This window comes from Peromyscus californicus, unplaced genomic scaffold, assembly GCF_007827085.1.
Source record: "Peromyscus californicus insignis strain IS unplaced genomic scaffold, ASM782708v3 Scaffold_6__1_contigs__length_162567912, whole genome shotgun sequence".
NCBI classification, from domain to species: Eukaryota; Metazoa; Chordata; class Mammalia; order Rodentia; family Cricetidae; genus Peromyscus; species Peromyscus californicus.
This window is the reverse complement of record NW_026294584.1, coordinates 153,595,329-153,612,976: the sequence shown is the minus strand read 5'-3', so window position 1 is coordinate 153,612,976 and position 17,648 is coordinate 153,595,329. Positions and strand designations below refer to the sequence as shown.

General features: G+C 40.2%; 1 protein-coding gene across 5 annotated transcripts in view; it reads right to left on the bottom strand.

Annotated features, from left to right (window-relative positions):
- Pde3a (phosphodiesterase 3A) overlaps positions 1-17,648 on the bottom strand; it is a 284,628-nt gene that overhangs the window by 220,619 nt on the left and 46,361 nt on the right. Inside the window, exon 1 of one of the 5 annotated variants that reach the window (XM_052720555.1) lies at positions 11,374-11,489. The exons of 3 other annotated variants lie outside the window; for them this stretch is intronic. In XM_052720555.1, coding sequence (XP_052576515.1) covers positions 11,374-11,427 — 54 coding nt within the window. In that variant the 5' untranslated portion in view covers positions 11,428-11,489. Of the gene's footprint in view, positions 1-11,373; positions 11,490-17,648 lie in introns of those variants that run through there. One more of the 5 variants, XM_052720557.1, reaches the window with a different exon arrangement.

Sequence of the window (17,648 nt, the reverse complement as noted above, 5' to 3'; positions counted from 1 at the left end):
GTGAAACTGAGAACACAGTGGCAGTCACATAGAAAATATTTGAGTAAATGGAGTGTTCGTTCTAATTTTCAAATGGTTATGTAATCTTTACTCAGAATTTAAGCTTGCCATAATCTGGATTTCACTCCATAAGAGGAAAAAGTGTGACAGGTAGAGTGGTACACATGTATAATCCAATCACTTGGGAGAGAGGGGTCAGAAAATCAGGAGTTCAAGGCTAACCTCAGCTCTAGTGTGACTATTACGTCAACTTGGACTATATGAAACCATTTTTCAGTGGGAAGAGGAAGGCGAAGTTAGAAGGGAGGATGGAGATGGAGGTAAGCAAGAATGGGAAAGGAGGGGAAAGCAGGGGAAGTTGATTGATTTTATGAAACACCACTATCCCCAGGCAATATACATCTCATCTTGTGGAAATTGGACCACATTAAGTAAAGCAGCTTAAGAAAGAAATGGTGACCAGAAACCAGATTCCTAGAGATAGCTCATACAGGTCTCCCAGTAATTTCCCAGTTCCTCTAAGTATTTCCCTGTTTAATCTCAGACCCTATAACCATCAGTCACCTGTGGTCTGTTACCACAATAGAAGGCTGATCCAAATGCCAGAAAAGTCTTAGCAGCAAAACCCAACGTTTTGAATAGTGGTTGGCTCAGAGTACTAATTAGAGGATATGAGCCTTTCACCCCAAAATGCTCCTGGGAACAGAAAGCAGTATGTGTTTGCAGGAGCACTTCCTGTCCCCATTCTCCCAGGTAGCGCCAAAACATCAAGCAGCTGCTGTCATGGTCTTCATCACAGCTTCAAGAAGTTTTTTTTTCTTTGCAAAGACCAGAACAGTCTGCCACCTTAGCACTAGGGAAGCCACGCCTACTGCCACAGGAGGATTGTATTGAAGTGCAGATTTTATTAACAGTTATTTGGACGATGGGCAGAGAGCCCCACATTCCTAGGAGCAATATGTGGATCTGTGAACCTCATTCTGAGTAGCCAGACTGTGTCTGTCTTTACCTATGGAATGTAACTTTGCAAAGTCTTAGTCATTGTTCTTTTGCTGTAAACAGACACCAAGACCAAGGCAACTTATAAAGGGAAGCATTTAATTTGAGGCTTGCTTACAGTTGCAAAGAGTTTATCTGTGATCATCATGGTGAGGAGCATGGCAGCAGGCAGGCAGTCATAGAGCTGGAGCAGCAGCTGAGAGCTTACATCCTGATCTACAGGGTTGCAGCAGAGAGTCCACCAACCCTAGACCAAGCATGCAAATATATGAGACTCTGGGTGTCATTTTAATTCAAACCACCACAGAGAACAACAATTTCTTCCTCAACAAAAATCATAATTATAGCCATCAACTCTCTGAAACTAAGTCAGTCTACCTATCCAGGGTTCTGTAGCTAGAGCCAACAATCAGAAGCAAGTTTTGTGATTCTATCCCACACAATAGTCTGTCAATAAACCAATGACTTTCATATGACCCACTTTCCTAATTCCCAGAGAAAACTTTAATTTGTTTCAGAAGTGGCAAAACACAGCAAGAATCTAAGGGTTTGTAGCTTGGGATTCACTATTTCAGTGCATGAGGCACTGTATATTGGAAAGGCAAGGCTAAATTATACTGGAAGACATTACAGAATAGGAGAAAAATTGGGGATTCTCATGATTTAATTTATGAAAAGACAATTTATATGTGTTTCTGTTTGTCTTGTTTATTTGTTTTAAGTAAGTCTCACTTTGTAGTTCATGTTGACCTGGAGCTTATTATGCAGCCCAGGCTAGATATCTTCCCACAATGGTCCTCCTGCCTCAGCCTCCCAAGTGGGATTAAACATGTTATGTCTCCAAACCAGGCTCAGTGTGTATGTGTGTGTGTGTGTATGTGTATGTGTGTGTGTGTGATGTATATGTTTGTGTGCACACATAGATGTTGGGGTAAGCATTTGTGTGGAGGCCGGAGGCTGAGGCTAGATGTCTTCTTTAATCAGTCTTCACCTCACTTTTCATTGTGGAAAGTGGAATGTTTAGGGGTGGGCCCTGGATGGTGGAGGTAGGTCACTGGGAACGGACTTCTGGAGGTCACAGCTCTGCTGCTTCTGGTCCTGTAGGTCTGGTTCTCTAGGTCCTAATCTTCAGAGGTACAAACAGCCTGTCTCAGCCTCACCACCATACTTCCCACCATGATGGAGCCCTCCAGAACAGTGAGCCCACTAGGCTTTACCTTCCTAAATCTCTTCTGTTAGGTATTTTGTCACAGCTAGGAGAAACGCAAGTAACAGAGGACCACTTGCCGAATTACTGGAGCACCCTTAACCCCTCCCATTTAACTTCCTCCTCACAGAAACCCAAACATCCCCATCCTACACAGAAAGAAATATCAGAGAGGCAGGTACATCAAATACTTTAGGGTCACAGAGCCAGTAAAGTTACCCACACCACCGTTCACCCCCCAACACCACAGGCATGGTGCTCACATTCCTTATCCTCCTGTGTTATGGGAACTTCCCTCCCAGGAACCAACAGGACAGAAAAAGCATTTCACCGAACAACACAGCATCATCTCATAAGCCTTTCTGTGGAAGCCACGTGAAGGAAACTGACAGAGAAGTTGGAGGGTAGCTCAGTGGGAGAAGTGTTTGCTCTAAAGGCATGAGAGCTTGAGTTCAGACCCCCAGAATCCACTGAGAGGCCAGCTAGTTTAGGTTAATTGGTAAACTCCAGGTTCAGTGAGAAACAAAACAGTAATAAATACGACAGGGAGCAACTTTAGGAAAAACTTGATGTCAAACCCTGGCCTCCACAGGCACATGCACACATACCAAGAAATGGGTGTTCTTCCTTTCTCCCTGGAAGCAGTATCCCAGGATAAAAAAAGGAACATTGTGTTTGTCTCTTCCATTAAGGTTTCATGGACTATAGATGCCTTTGCAGGGGCTTCTGTATGTCATGAGTGAGAATTCTGACACATGAGGGAAGGCAGACAAATACAAGAAGACGTCAGTATATTACTTAACTTCAGAACTGCAGTAGGCAAGTGTCTGAGTTGTTTTCTTTATTCACTGCTCATTGGCTTGAACAGCATCTTCTAAGTGATCTCTGCTGCATTATGTATTTAAAGCAGTCTTTTGGCATTCTAACCTGGGACAATGGGTGAAGAACATACTTCAACGCCGTTTACCTTCAACCAAAGTCATAGAAGAGTCCAAAACTCTTTTTGCCATCTTTCTGCAATCCTTTAAGCTACACTTCTTGCTTCAGATAATTTGGTATTTTTATAAATAAGTAATAAACAAATGTAAGGGTGATGTGTGCCAGGCTGTCCACTAGGCTATAAGCCACTCTTCCAATGAAAGGCACTTTGCTGCGAGGGCAGTCAGACTAGTGTCCATGGATGCAATACCCGCTGTGACCATTAGAAGGAGCTGGAGGGAGCTCTCCTTGCATGGCATAGGGAATCTGGTGAGCCACTCATTGGCAGGAAACTCAAAGACTGAAGAATACTAACATGAAGCATACTTCAAGCCACCCCAATCTTGGCAATAAAGCACTTACAGATCACCATGCCCCTGTGTGCCCAAGAGCTGTCTGCATTTGCTAATGGTGAGAACTAAGACACGGGAAGATGACTGAACTGCTATCCTTAGGAGACCTATACACTCAAGTGCTGGCCTGCCAACCTTCAGAACACCTGTGTGCACTTTGCCAGTTTCCTGCTGGCTTCTGGTACTTCTCAAACTATATGAGATGATGCAACTCACTTGCAAAAGATGCCCTATGAGCATGTGTGGAAGGAAGCCAACATGACATGGGAATGGAAAAATATCAAATTTATTATTTTTATTAATTTCTTGCACAATATTAAGTAGTCTACCCTATGTAAAATGCTTGGGTATTTGGAAAACAAACATGTAAAACTGAAAAAGTTTTCATATTTGAAATAATTTACTCAACTTACTTTCTCTTTTCAAACCTTGAGCTCAAATCTTGTGCTAAAGATGAATGCTCACATCCTTTTCTCAGGCAATCAATATCAGCCTTTTAGTGAAGGCATTTATCTGACTTGTGTCTTCCTAAACATTGTATAACCTTTTTTTATTTGAGAAAAAGGGAGAGGGGAGAAAGAAAGAGAGAGAGAGAGAGAGAGAGAGAGAGAGAGAGAGAGAGAGAGAGAAGGAAGGAAGGATCTGACTTGTGTCTTCCTAAACATTGTATAACCTTTTTTTATTTGAGAAAAAGGGAGAGAGGAGAAAGAGAGAGAGAGAGAGAGAGAGAGAGAGAGAGAGAGAGAGAGAGAGAAGAAGGAAGGAAAGAAAGAAAGAAAGAGAGAGAGAGAGAGAGAGAAGGGAAGGAAAGAAAAGAAAGAAAAAAGAGAGAGAAAGAAAGAAAGAAAAAGAGAAAAAGAAAGAACAGCTATCGTTCTCTAAGCTTTGAAACTCTTAGTTCATGGGGGTTTTATGGCTGCAAAGATCGGCGTTTGTGAGCTTGTTTTATTACCTTATACTGGGTCTGATCATCTGATTTCCTGGAAAAAGTACATGATCACAAGGCTGGTTGACAGAGCCATGCCCATGCTGCGCCATAGCTTATCCATACTGTCTAGAGTGAATCACTAAGCCATACCACAAGTCTCTGATCTACAAATGACATGTGCAACTGCTTTCTGGACGTTCACAGCTGTGCCTCTGACTCAGCTAATAAGCCTGATGCTTCACATGAAGTACCCTCAAGAGCTTCTGTGAGGACCACAGCTCTGCCTCCCAGCATTGTGTGAATGTGCTGCCCCAGGACTCACAGATTTAAAAAAGCCCAGATGCTCTTTCTTCATGATCACACAGAATGGGGAGAAGCCTTGAGGAGTTCAGTGGGCAAGCCTGGCTTGACTGCTGTGCTAGCCACACAGCTTGCGTGCACTCCCCAGAACCATATAAAGAGGCAGCACATACTTGTCATGCCAGAGCTGGATAGTGGAGACAGAGGACTCCTGTGGACAGCAGACCAAGCCAAATTGAGGAGCCTGAGGAAAAACACCCAGGGGTAACTCCAGCCTCCATACATAGTATACACACACACACACACACACACACACACACACACACACACACACACACACAAAAAAGAAAAAAGAAAGAAAAGAAAAAAAAGAAAACCAGAGCTGAGAAGATAGCTCAACAAGTTAAGGTACTTCCTGCCATGTAAGCCTGACAACTTAAGTAGTTCAGTCCCTGGAACACATTGTGGAAGAGAGAGTCTGTAAAGATTTCTCTGCCATCCACATACACTCTATGGCGCATGCATGTGTGCGCACACACATACACACACACACACACACACACACACACACTAAGTAAAATTGTAAAAATTAATAAGAAAGGGAAATTCATTAGGTTGTTTAAAAGATGAATGCAAGGAGCATGTTGTATAAAAAGGGATTCATAGTCTATTAAGTCAGAAAACTGCAACCCCAGATTTCTGTTTGTCTGAAACCGCATGCAATGGCTAGGTTTTAAATTGTAGGGTCAATACTGCCTGGCTGCAACACTAACTGATTTGGTTCTCCTCTGTTCATAAATATGCTTGTGGATTAAACTGTAAAAGGTTACCCTGCCTTCAAAAATTTTAAAGCTTATTCTTTGCCAAGGGTCGAGTGTTTTAATGACCTTTGAAAGACAATGAAGCAGTGTGCTAAGCCCTGTGTTTAGATACCCAAAACATCGCGAGCAGCAGAGTCACCTTGGAGAACTTTCTCCGAGGGCACTGCTCTTTGAAAATACCATTGCGCTCTTCTGTTTACTTGGGAAATCGAGCCCAGCAAACAGTTAAATACCATAGGCTACAAGTCATGGAAAAAGGAGTTTAACTGCAGTTCACATAAAACTGTGAACTCAAAAGGAGGTTACTTTGAAAATACACACAAATAAAATTTAAAAACATTTGGGGAGGGGGGGTCACACATCAGAGTTCAAGTCTACAAACGTGCGACCGAATGCGGCAGATGTTGCATGTAGGGAGCTGCCTGGATGTCACAGAAACAGACAGCCAGACCTAAAACACATGGATTTAAAGCTTCAGTGAGACTCAAAAAGGAAACATACTCTGCCAAGCCAAAACTAAACCTACATGGGCTTCCTCTCTCATACTCCCTTACTCTCCACGTGGTCAGTGAGACTGGTTCGCCTTTACCTACCATCTTCCTGGAGGGGGCGCTATTACTCAGTGTCATCTTCCTACTCCCCTGGCTTTGCTGGGTAAATCCGCTCTTGGCTTAGAAGGATATGTCATAGAAACTCAGCACATAGACACAAATAAAAATAAATGAAATTTTTAAAAGAATTACAATAATGATTATTGAAACAGTGTCGTTTGGGTTATGGTGTCTTCCCACAATGTGTAACAACTGGACACAAAACAATGACACATCTCAACACCAAATCCTTTAGCCTTATAGAAAATGTAGCCTAGCCAGCCAGAACTAACTTAGCAGAAACAAGCAATCCCTAAGGAAGCTTTATAGGTTTCAAAGAATATAAAGACTGTTATATTTGGAGATGAATGAGATGGTTCACACCTGGCATCCTAGCATAAGAGAGGCCAAGGCAGGAGGATCAGGAGCTCCAAGTTCACCTGGGACACAGAGAAAAGATTCTGTGTCAAAACACACATACACACATGCAAATACACAGACACATGCACACATACATACACACACATGCAAAACAAACATGCACAAAAATTATATATATACATGTACACATATGCATACACACATGCACACGTAGATTCACACATACATATATGTGCATGCATATATTATGCACACAAATATGACTTATTTATTTGAATGATTTGGGGATTACAGTGTATTCTAGATTATAAAGAACTCACATTTCCGACACCATAAAAGAAAAGTCTATTCAGTAATTGTATGAATCATAAAGTTATTTTAGTGCACGGGACTGAAGTCAGTGACACTGGAACTCTTATAGACTTGCCACCGGCACCCATAAAGAAGGGCAAGTCTAAGGCTGGAGAGATGGCTCAGTGGTTATTGCTGCCCTTCCAAAGGACCTGGGTTCACTTTCCATCCGGGGGATCCGATGCCCTCTTCTGGCTTCCCCAGACATTGCATGCACACGACGTACAGACATACACTATAACACACAGACAGGCATGCACGCACACATGTAATAAATCTTTTAAAATAATGTCATCTTGTCTTAAGCCTTAGTTTCATCACTTTCCTCCTTGAGTTGAAATATGCCTTTATTTTCTTCTTGGAATCTACTTTTTGTTTTCTGGAGTTAGGCATGAGTGCATCCATTTCCTTTTTAATGGTAACTTTGTAGTAACTTGAGATATGTGTTTTAATTCTCATTAGCTTTCCCTTCTCCAGCTGCACAGTCCCACTTCCTGGTTGTTGCATGGTTTCCAGACTTCTGGCACTTCACTTAGCCCATGTCCTTCCTAAAATTATGGAGCCTTGGACAGAACACAGTATTCCAGATGAGCGGCCAGCGTGAAGTGCGTCAACGACATTACTTCCCAAGGAGTGGACACTCATTTCTATTTATACTAAGGAAGTTTCTTTCTTTTTTTTTCACTGTTAAGCAGCTGCATCATACGGTTGGCTCACATGAAGTTCGCAGTTAAATAAAACTTCCAAATGTTTTTCAGAAACTAAAATTTTACTTGTCCCTCAGATCCAGAAGCCACCAACACCAGGGATAGAGCAGGAACTCAGAGGGAAGGACAAAATGTAAGGGGCAATTATCTATACCCTATCACAAAATCTCTTGCTATTGCCATTCTCAACACTTAGAATGTCATCAAAAATAAGGATTTTCTTTGGAAAAGTCTTAAGAATACAAACACATACTTGTAGTGATATTGTGTCCCCCGTGCACCCTAATGAACTAATCTGGGGTCTGTGGTGATATTGTGTCCCCCAATATATTGCACACCCTAATAAACTTATCTGGGGTCAGATAACAAAAAAAAGGTAAATTATTGAATCTACTCTGAAAAGAAAAAAAGGAAGATATAGAAATGATAAGATAAAAGGTAGACTTTTGAATCTCCTTTTTTTGTTGTTGTTATTGTTCTCTGACCCTGTAACATGAATCTTTAAGGGCCTTATTAATAAAAACAAACCCGGAGCCAGTATTGGGGTGAATGCTGGAAGATCAGAGAAACAGAACCAGCCACAGCTAACCTCACCTCACCAGTTCTTCAGCTGATCTCGTTTCCTCAAACTGGAAGTCTCTGAGTCCTCATCCAAATGGATCTCAGCTGAACTACTGCTCAAAAGCCTAATGCTTAACTGACTCTAGTTCTTAGTTTTCATGACTTATATACCTTTCTGCTTCTTGCCATTACTTCCTGGGATGAAAGGCATGAGTCACCATGCCTGGCTGTTTCTAGTGTGGCTTTGAACTCACAGAGATCCAGATGGATCTCTGCCTCCAGAATGCTAGGATTAAAGGTGTGTGTGCCACCATTTTCTGGCCTCTATGTCTGTCTAGTGACTTTTCTGTTCTTTGACCCCAGATAAGTTTATTAAGGTGTATAATATATTGGGGGACACAATATCACCACAGACCCCAGATTAGTTTATTAGGGTGCACAATATATTGGGGGACACAATATCACCACACACACTTCTGCATCTGAGTGCTATGTTACATATAAAAATATGCTAGCTGTGAGTCTAAGGAAATATTAGAAAGGTGAATATATTTAATCTAGATAACAACCCTATTAAGTGAGATTATTATTATCACACTCGTTTCACAAATGACAAAGTGGACAAACAGTTTAAGTAGCTCCTTCCAAAGCACACTACCTGTTAGAAGCAGAGCCAGGATCGGAAACCCACTGGGATGTGGCTCAGTTAGCAGTATGCCTGTCTTGGATTCAAGAGGCTCTGGGTCCAGTCCCTAGCAACACATATACTGGGCATGGTAACATATGCCTGTTGTCCAGCACTCAGGAGAAAGAGACTGGAGGTCAGAAGTTGAAAGTCATCCTTGCCTATGTTGCAAGTTTGGGGCCAACCTGAGGTACAGGAGACCTTGGCTCAGAAACAATTTTTTCTAAATAAACAAAGAAAGAAAGAAGAAGAAGAAAGCCAGAGAGTCTTGTTCTAGAATGAGACTCATGGCCCTTATACTTTTTCCCTTCTCTATATGAAAATAGTGAGACACACACTGTATCAAGCACTGTGGAAAACAAGTATAATAATATAATATTATCTTAAAATGCATGTATATTAGCTTTAGAATCACTAAAGGGGGCCACAAGCAACAGAACCAGGCCGTAGGCAGTGTAAGTATGACTTCCTATTTTCCCTCCTAAACATGAAGTTCACTTTCACTTTTGAAGGAATTCAAATATTTATATCTGCAAAGAGCTCATAACAATGTCTGGCCTACGTGCAGGCTCATTTCAACTATCAACACTATGTGTAATTATCCATGCAAACACACATCCATGTCAATGAACAAATTGCAAAGCTTTTTGGAGCAAAGTAAATAACCTTTACATTGTAATGCAATTTTACTTTTAAAAAGTGAAATATTCTATTAGAAGAAAAGAACAGTGAAAAATTATCAAAGTAGGAATACAAGACAAAGCACCAGGCTGGCGATGTGACACAGCAGCAGAAGAGTTGCCTATCATGTGCAAGGCCCTGGGTTCGAGACCACGTCACAAGAATAATAAATTCCTCTTTCATATTCCATCCTCCCATGGAACAAATCTCTCTGGCTCATGCAAGTCTCTACCTTGCTCTGTGAACAAAAACAAAACAGCTCCAGGAATGCATGTTACCACTCTACACTATACATATCACCTATGCTGACCCCAGTACATACCTATCTAAATATTCAGAATTGAGACTCTAGGCAATGTGCGACTGTGTGTGTGTGGGGGGGGGGGGGGGTGTTCCTCATAACCCAATGTTACCTAAAATCATGCATGTTAGAGTTGTTCTAAATGAGAGTGTCACAGGCTGTCACCTTTGTTAACAACTAAGTGCAACACAAGAGTAAAACAGCCTCTTCGCCAGCACTTCTGTAGGCCCTGCCTCCTTTCCGATTCAGCTTCCGAGTGCAGCTGCTATGCTCTACAAAGCCAAAGCAAAAAGAGCGCCAAGTGGTGAGGTCCTGATGCGCTCCGACTGTCACGGCACGGGGAGCCACTGTTCTTACAATGGCTCAGCTACTGTTAAAATTCTGGGGTTTTTATTTTTAAAGAATTACCGATTCTTAATCATGTATGTCTGTGAACCACACAAATACCTGGTACCCATGAAGGCAGAAGACAGCATCAGATCCCCTGGAACTCAAGATGATTGTAAGATGTCACATGAGTGCTGGGAATCAAACCCAGGTTATCTGCTAGAACAGCAAGTGCTCTTAAATGCTAAGTCATGTCTTTAACTCAAAGATTCTGTGATATTTTTATTATTATAACCATTCAAATTTATCAGTATTCATCATTAGTTACTTTATTTATGACATAGTAACAGAAAATTACCTATTTTCTATGCTTTTCCAGAAAGTACATATTCAGACACATGTCTTTCAGAAGCCATGTAAATCACCCACGAGGCAGTGCAAACTTTATTCCACACCATGTCCCAAATATTTTCATTTCTTTGTTTCTCACAGACAGGAGTACATCACTCTGGATTTATCTGTGAATTTATATTTACAATTTACAATGGAACAATTGTCTTATAAAATAAAATCATGAGCATGCATTCATGCTCCCTCTATAAAATAGTAATTCATGTGTGCTCCTCTGCATGTGCTGACAATCAGTGAACACTTTCCCTGCTGAAATGGAAAGCTACCCTGTAAGTGAATGAAAAGAAGGAAGGAGGGGAGACAGACAGGTCTCCTGATATAAATCACCACCATCCAGAGACAAAAGAGGCAGATTTCTTTGTTGCTGGTTGTATGTCCCTTCACTGCAGCGTATTTTTTCCCTTCATGCTCCTTCCTGCTTTTTCCTGTCAACCCCAAATCGTGTATCTATTCTACAAGAACAAATATAATCACTATCAAATAGTAAGAATTCCAAGCTCAAATTATTTTGCCTTTTAAATATTACTCTAGTGATATCTATTTATTGTAATACTAAAGTTGTGACTGATTATACTGAAATATGCAAAAATATAACAATTTCTATTTCTAACCTGCATCATCTTTCACGCATTTTCCATTGCACAGAAAGGCACGGTTTCTCTCCTTCATGACTCTGTGCACTATGACTGCAGCACACATGGGCTACAGTTGTTATCTGGTATTTTCTATGTTTATTATGAATTCACTCCATGTCTCCAGCACATATCTTCTAGTTCCAACTCTGAGCCTTACCTTGGGATACGTCTTCACTGAAGAGCCTATCATCCCAGCCAGCTGACCCTGCATGACACCAGGAGGCTACAGGAAGCTGAAGGTCTGTCCTGGGATCCCTTGCTACACTGGGAGCCCGAGCTTTAAGAGGGCACTGGGCAATGAAAACACAGGAGAAGCAGACGCCAGCTCAGCCACGCACTAGCTCTGACACTTCCCACGGGAGGCCACTTCGCCTTCATCACTGCGTCTAAATCAAAATTAATGAATCTGAAAGTCTGTTTTTGTTTGTCCAGGTGCAGGTGGCTGTTTCCTGCTACACAGAGAAACAAGTCCAAGGCATTGCAGACAGGGTGCTCTTAAAGAGAACACTTTAATCTTAGCTATATGCGCAGCGTGAAACAGTTAAGGTCCAGAGAAGGAGGTGAACTAAGACAGACACCATAGCACAAGAAGTTTTTAAGCTCAGTGTGGTGGAAGCCACCTGTATTGCAGCACAAGATCAGGAATCCAAAGCCATCCTGGGCTATGCAGCTAGTTCGAGGACAGCCTGGGCTAAGGGATACCATGTTTTAATGCTTCCCCGCAATTGGCACACTTATAAATTGTATCAAATCAAGAGTATAAGATGAAGAAAAGAGACAGTAAAAGCAAGAGACAAGCAGGAGTTGGGGGTGTGTTCCTATTCAGACATGCCTGCCTGGCAACTCTAATGGGAATCACCCAGAAAGCAGGTTAAAACTCATATCACACAGGACTATTGAAGAAAATCATGGGACAGCAATACATCTAAATGCCATTATTTTAATAACTTTCACAGCTCTGAAGACAGCACAATTTATAAGGTGTGTGTTTAAACTGTATATATTCCATCTGCATACTTCAAATATATACACCCTGTCAAAAGTTTAATAAATATCTATTAAGTGTAATTTGATAATGAAAAGTTATATTATTTTCAAATCCCTCAGCATCATAATTTGGTCAAGACAATAGAAAAAATAACTAAAATCAAGTTAAGCTTTGATTACTACTAATTCCAGTTATTTCTAGAGTTCTGGAATATAGTATCATTACACCGAATTATATTAATAATTAGCATAACAAAATAGATAAAGGCATTCATGTTATAAAATAATGTACTCTAGAACCTAAATGTTATGTTAGAACTAAAATTTAATCTTTATATTTCCAAGATTGTCTCCAAGGAGCAGGAGAAACAGTTTCCTGTTAAGGGCACTTGCTGCTTCTGCAGAGAACCAAGTCTTCTTGCCAGCACCCACATGGTGGCTTACAACTTTCTGTTAACTCTAGCTCCAGAGGATACACCCTTTTTCTGGCCTCAGTGGGAACCTGGACTCATATGCACATTCCCACACACAGATACACACTTGTACAGACAATTAAAAATGAAATTTTTATTAAAAGAATCATCTCTAAGGCAATGGATGGTAATACCAGGAACTGGGGCTGCTTTCTTAAGTTCATTTATTCTTAGATATGAAAATATTCACATACATGCCACTATTGAAACTATTCAACAAAATCTGCTTGTCTTCATTATCTTGAAAGGAAGGTAAGTCAGTACAGTCTTGGCTAGAAGGCAATGATGACACTGCAATTATCTCCGACATCTCACAAAGCCCCTGTCATACCCTCCCACATATATTTATAGAAAAAGATCTTGGCAAGAATGAGTCTTTAGTAAAGTTGACTTGATTTTTTGTTCTGATAAGAAAAAGATAATTTTTAAAGCAAGATACTATGTATATTATAATGTGTAACCTGTTGTAACATGTAATTGAATGAAAGGTTAATTAAAACCATGTTAATTTTTTTCTTCTTCTGATACTCATCTATAATTACCAAAAACAGGGTACACTTTCAGGGCTAGCTTGTCATCTTATTAGACTAGACAGTTCGTAGTGATTTAATCCTGAAGATTTAAAAGTAAATACAGCAACAGCTTCATCTAAAGTCACAAGTGAAGTCAAAACTTTGCTGCTACTGTCTGAGAAGTTTGCACTATCGTGTTAACAAGACCTTGCACTTCAGGTATAAAAGCAAAGACATTTCTAACCGTCTGAGGCAGGTTATCCAAGACAGGCTATTCCGAAGACTAGGGTTTTTTCAAATATTTACCCACACTTTACGCTGCTCATGACCAATCTGTTTTTAGAACTTTAAAGAACAGTTATTCAAGGACTGGGAAGCCAGACAGACATGAAAACTGAATGCCATACTTGGGGACACCGAGTGCTCTGGCCTGGCCACAAAGCCAGGCCTTGGTTCACCTCTCCCACTTCCTGTTCATAGCAAAGGTTAGAAGCTGACTCTGTTCCCAAGCAAGAAAGTGAGCCAGTCTCTCTTTCTCCCCCTTTTTATTACCAATAAAAACTCTGAGAAGCACACAGAAGAACAAGTGCTTTATGCTATTTGCTTATTTCATGCCAAGTAATAAACCCTCAAAGCAGACGGCTAGATAATTGTTCAGTTCTACAGATTAACTTGGCTGCAATGAAGCAACAAACTCATAGCCAATAGAATGGCCTCACAGCCTGGAGTTACTTGCTGTGGACATAGATTTAACTCTGATAAAGACATATAAAAACATTAACTAATTTGATCATCAAAGTTAGGGCTACTGTTGGTATAAAAAGGCTGGTGAACATCAAAACATTAAAATTATGTGCACATGAAGGCAAACAAAAATGAGAAATCAACCTCTGTAGCTAGAAGTGGGGGTTAGAAGAGAATAAGAATGCATGTCAGAAATCAATGCCACAATATTTTAATGTGGTTAATTGGACATTTGGAGTGATTTCAGATATTACAGGACATACATATTCACCTCATGGAGTAGTCTATCAATCAGCACAATTGGTGTCTTCCCACCTTAATGTCCTCTATTTTATCCCCACAGAACTGTGTTACAGCTCATAGGTGAATAGAATGAGCAGAAAAAAAGCTATGGTTTGTTTGTTTGTTTGTTTGCCTTTGGAATTTTTTGGTTCTAGTGCTTGAGACTAGTTGAACCTTTCATATCCTGCACCTCTCCTTCATCGAAGTATAGTCCAAATGCCTGCCACACTAAGGACATGTAAGTGCAAGGTAAGACATTCACTCTTTTATTGCCCAATAATCTCACTGGCCTCTGAAGACAAAGTGAAAAGATTGCATCTTAACCCAGAAGCACTTAGACGATTATGTTTCTAGAGATAAATTTGGTGCACGATCAGGAAAAACAAAAACAAAATTTTAAGCTCTGAGAACATGCTCAAAACAACAATGAAAAATAAGTACTGATTTACCAGGAAGTGCTCCTGGAAAATCATGTGACCAAGCCTCTACCTGGGGCCTGGCTCTTGGAACACATGATGTAGAACTGGAGTAAATGCCTGTAAATTCCAAAGGCAGGTTGAAAGTTCTTGACCCAGCATTACTCATGGCCAATCCTATTTGTAATTACCAGTTGGGTTTCATTCTCCCTTGATGTCTGCAATAAGAACATGTAATGGCCTGGGTTGTCTCTCATCATAAAGGGACAGATCAGCTGATTTTCACATTAAAGATGCTGTAAATCTGTGAAGGGAACATTTTTCTGAGACTTGACTCCTAAGAATGGATTATGGAGAAATGGGGGCATTTGCAGATGTGACTCACACCACAGTTTTTTATCAAGCCTTGGTTCCCTACCCTTTCTTCTCTTCCTGTTCTGCCAAGAGCATGCATGGCATGGTTGGTCGTCTCTTTCTGTAGTGCAGTAAACTCCCTTCCCTGAAGCCCCCACTTCATTTGATAACTAAGTGTTAGGGTCTGAATGTGAAATGTCCTTCACAGACTCACATTCTTGAACATTCAGCCCCCAGCTAGTGGAATTGTTTAGGTAGAATGTGAAAACTTAGAAAAATGGAATCTCAGTAGAGGAAGTAAGTCACTAGGGGAAGATCTTAAAGCCATATAGTGTGTCTCCAATTCCTGCTGCTGTTTCTTGACTATGAACACAATGACTAGCTGCTTCATCCCCTGTACCATGTCTTCCCCACCATGGTGGACTGTATCCTCTCAAACTGTGAGCCAGAACAAACCCTTCCTCTGCTGAGTTTCTTCTTCTTAGGAATTTGGTCACAGCAACAATAAAAGTAACTAATACAGCAAGCTTTGTGGGAAGAGCAGAAGGAGAACAAAACGGGGTCCTGGTCTCCCCAAATTGTCACCAATATCTAAATATTTTCCCTTGTTTGTCTAAGAAAATTTTTGGTGAGCATTTTTATTTGTTTTATTTATTTATTTGTTAATAAACCATTCCTCACCAGATACAGATTAGCTTCAAGAAGTTAAAGCATCTTGGCTTTACTTTATCCAAAAAACTAACATTTTGGAATACATCTTTGTTATTAAAACTAAAGTTTCATTTGACAGAAAAGGATGTAAAAGAAAAGGTATTATCCATGCTTTGCTCTCTCTTCTCAGTAGCAGCTCTTAAAAAGCCACTGCTCAGAAGTGATTAAAAGAATCCCTTTCTAATTGCAATGATCAGATTTTAACCTATTATTGTAAAGCACAGGTTTAATTTCTTTAATCTGTAACTCCACTTATACAAATGAACTGTATTAGAAAAAAACTGAATGCAAACAAGAATTCATAATAACATCATTAATGGTGAAAACCCAGAGATAATAAACCTGCCCAACATGGAGAGATTTTTTAAAAGAATCATTAAGAATCATATGAAGGGGCTGAAGAGATAGTTCAGCAATTAAGAGTGCTTGCTGCCCTTGTAGAGGACTTGGTTTCAGTTCCCAGTACCCACATCAGGTGCTGTGGGATGTTCTGTATGCTGTGAATATGTTGCTCTGATTGGCTGATAAATAAAATGCTGATTGGCCAGTAACCAGACAGAATAAGCAGACAAGGAGAATTCTGGGAAGAAAAAACAGAACTGAGGAGGAGATGCCTGCCCACTGTCCAGGGAGCAGCATGTAATGGCACACAGCTAAAGCCACAGAACATGTGGCAACATACAGATTAACAGAAATGGGCTGAGTTTAAGTGTAAGAGCTAGTCAGTAATTAGCCTGAGCCAATGGCCGAGCAGATTTAATTAATATAAGCCTCTGTATGTTTACTTGGGTCTGAGTGGTTACGGACCAGGCAGGACACAGTAAAACTTCAGCTACAATTGGATGGCTCACAACCATCTATAGCTCTAGTTCCAGGAGATCTAATGCCCTCTTATGGCCTCTGAGGGCACCTGCACCTGCATAGTGTACGTACACAGAAGCAGGCACACATGCATACTCATAAATACTTCTTTATTTTAAGAAGAAACATACAAATATTGTCCATAAACTTGAACAGTATAAAAAATGGTTGCAAATGTAACTTAAAAATATGCAGGATTAATTATATCCTATGTATGCAAACTATAAAATAGAAAAGCACTGAAATATATTTAAGATATCTACTAGAGACAATTAAAAAATACTTTTGGTTATTGTTTATATTTGTTTTTGGTCTCTTGTTCCAATGATGACTGTTTAAATGTAATTACATTAAAATTTTTTCTATGAAAACAATAAAAGTTATAAAAACATCACCAGAAAAGTGGAGGGTAAGGGTTTCTGGGGGCAGTCTTGATTTCAGTTTACTCTTTGCTTCCTATTTGCTTCCTATTTCTTGTTTCATGAGAATGTGAAGGGATAAAAGTCCCAGTAGCAATAAAGCAACCTGCTACGCTTTTTGCAAATAAAGCTATTTTAAAAATTCAAAGTGAAACAAAAAAAAAATCATTCAAATATGCTTGAAATGACCTTTTTTGCCTTATTGGAGGAGGTAATGGGGGTGGGTTGTGGGGGAAAGGCAGGAGGGGTGGGAGGAGGGAGGAAACGGGGATCTGTGATCGGTATGTAAAATGAATTTTAAAAATTCCTTAATAAAAAAAAGACAGTACTTTTGTGAGCTATGGTTTTGTGAGCTATGGGTTTTTTTGTTGTCGTTTTGTTTTGTTTTGTTTTGTTTTGTTTGTTTGTTTTTGGAGGGGAGTAGGGAGGATAAACTGATTCTAATAAGGAATGTCATGCAATGCCACATGAGTCATTTTCCTAAGTACTGATCTACAAAGCACAGAAGTAAAGCTCAGTAAACAGAATTGGTTCAGCATCAGCTCCTGTAGGAAAGTGTGAAACCTCACAGTGGGCATAAGGCAACTAAACCTTCACATCTTTGAAAGCTTTCTTTCCCATAAAAATAACCAACTTTATTAGGATACACTTATACAAAAGAAAGAGATAAATT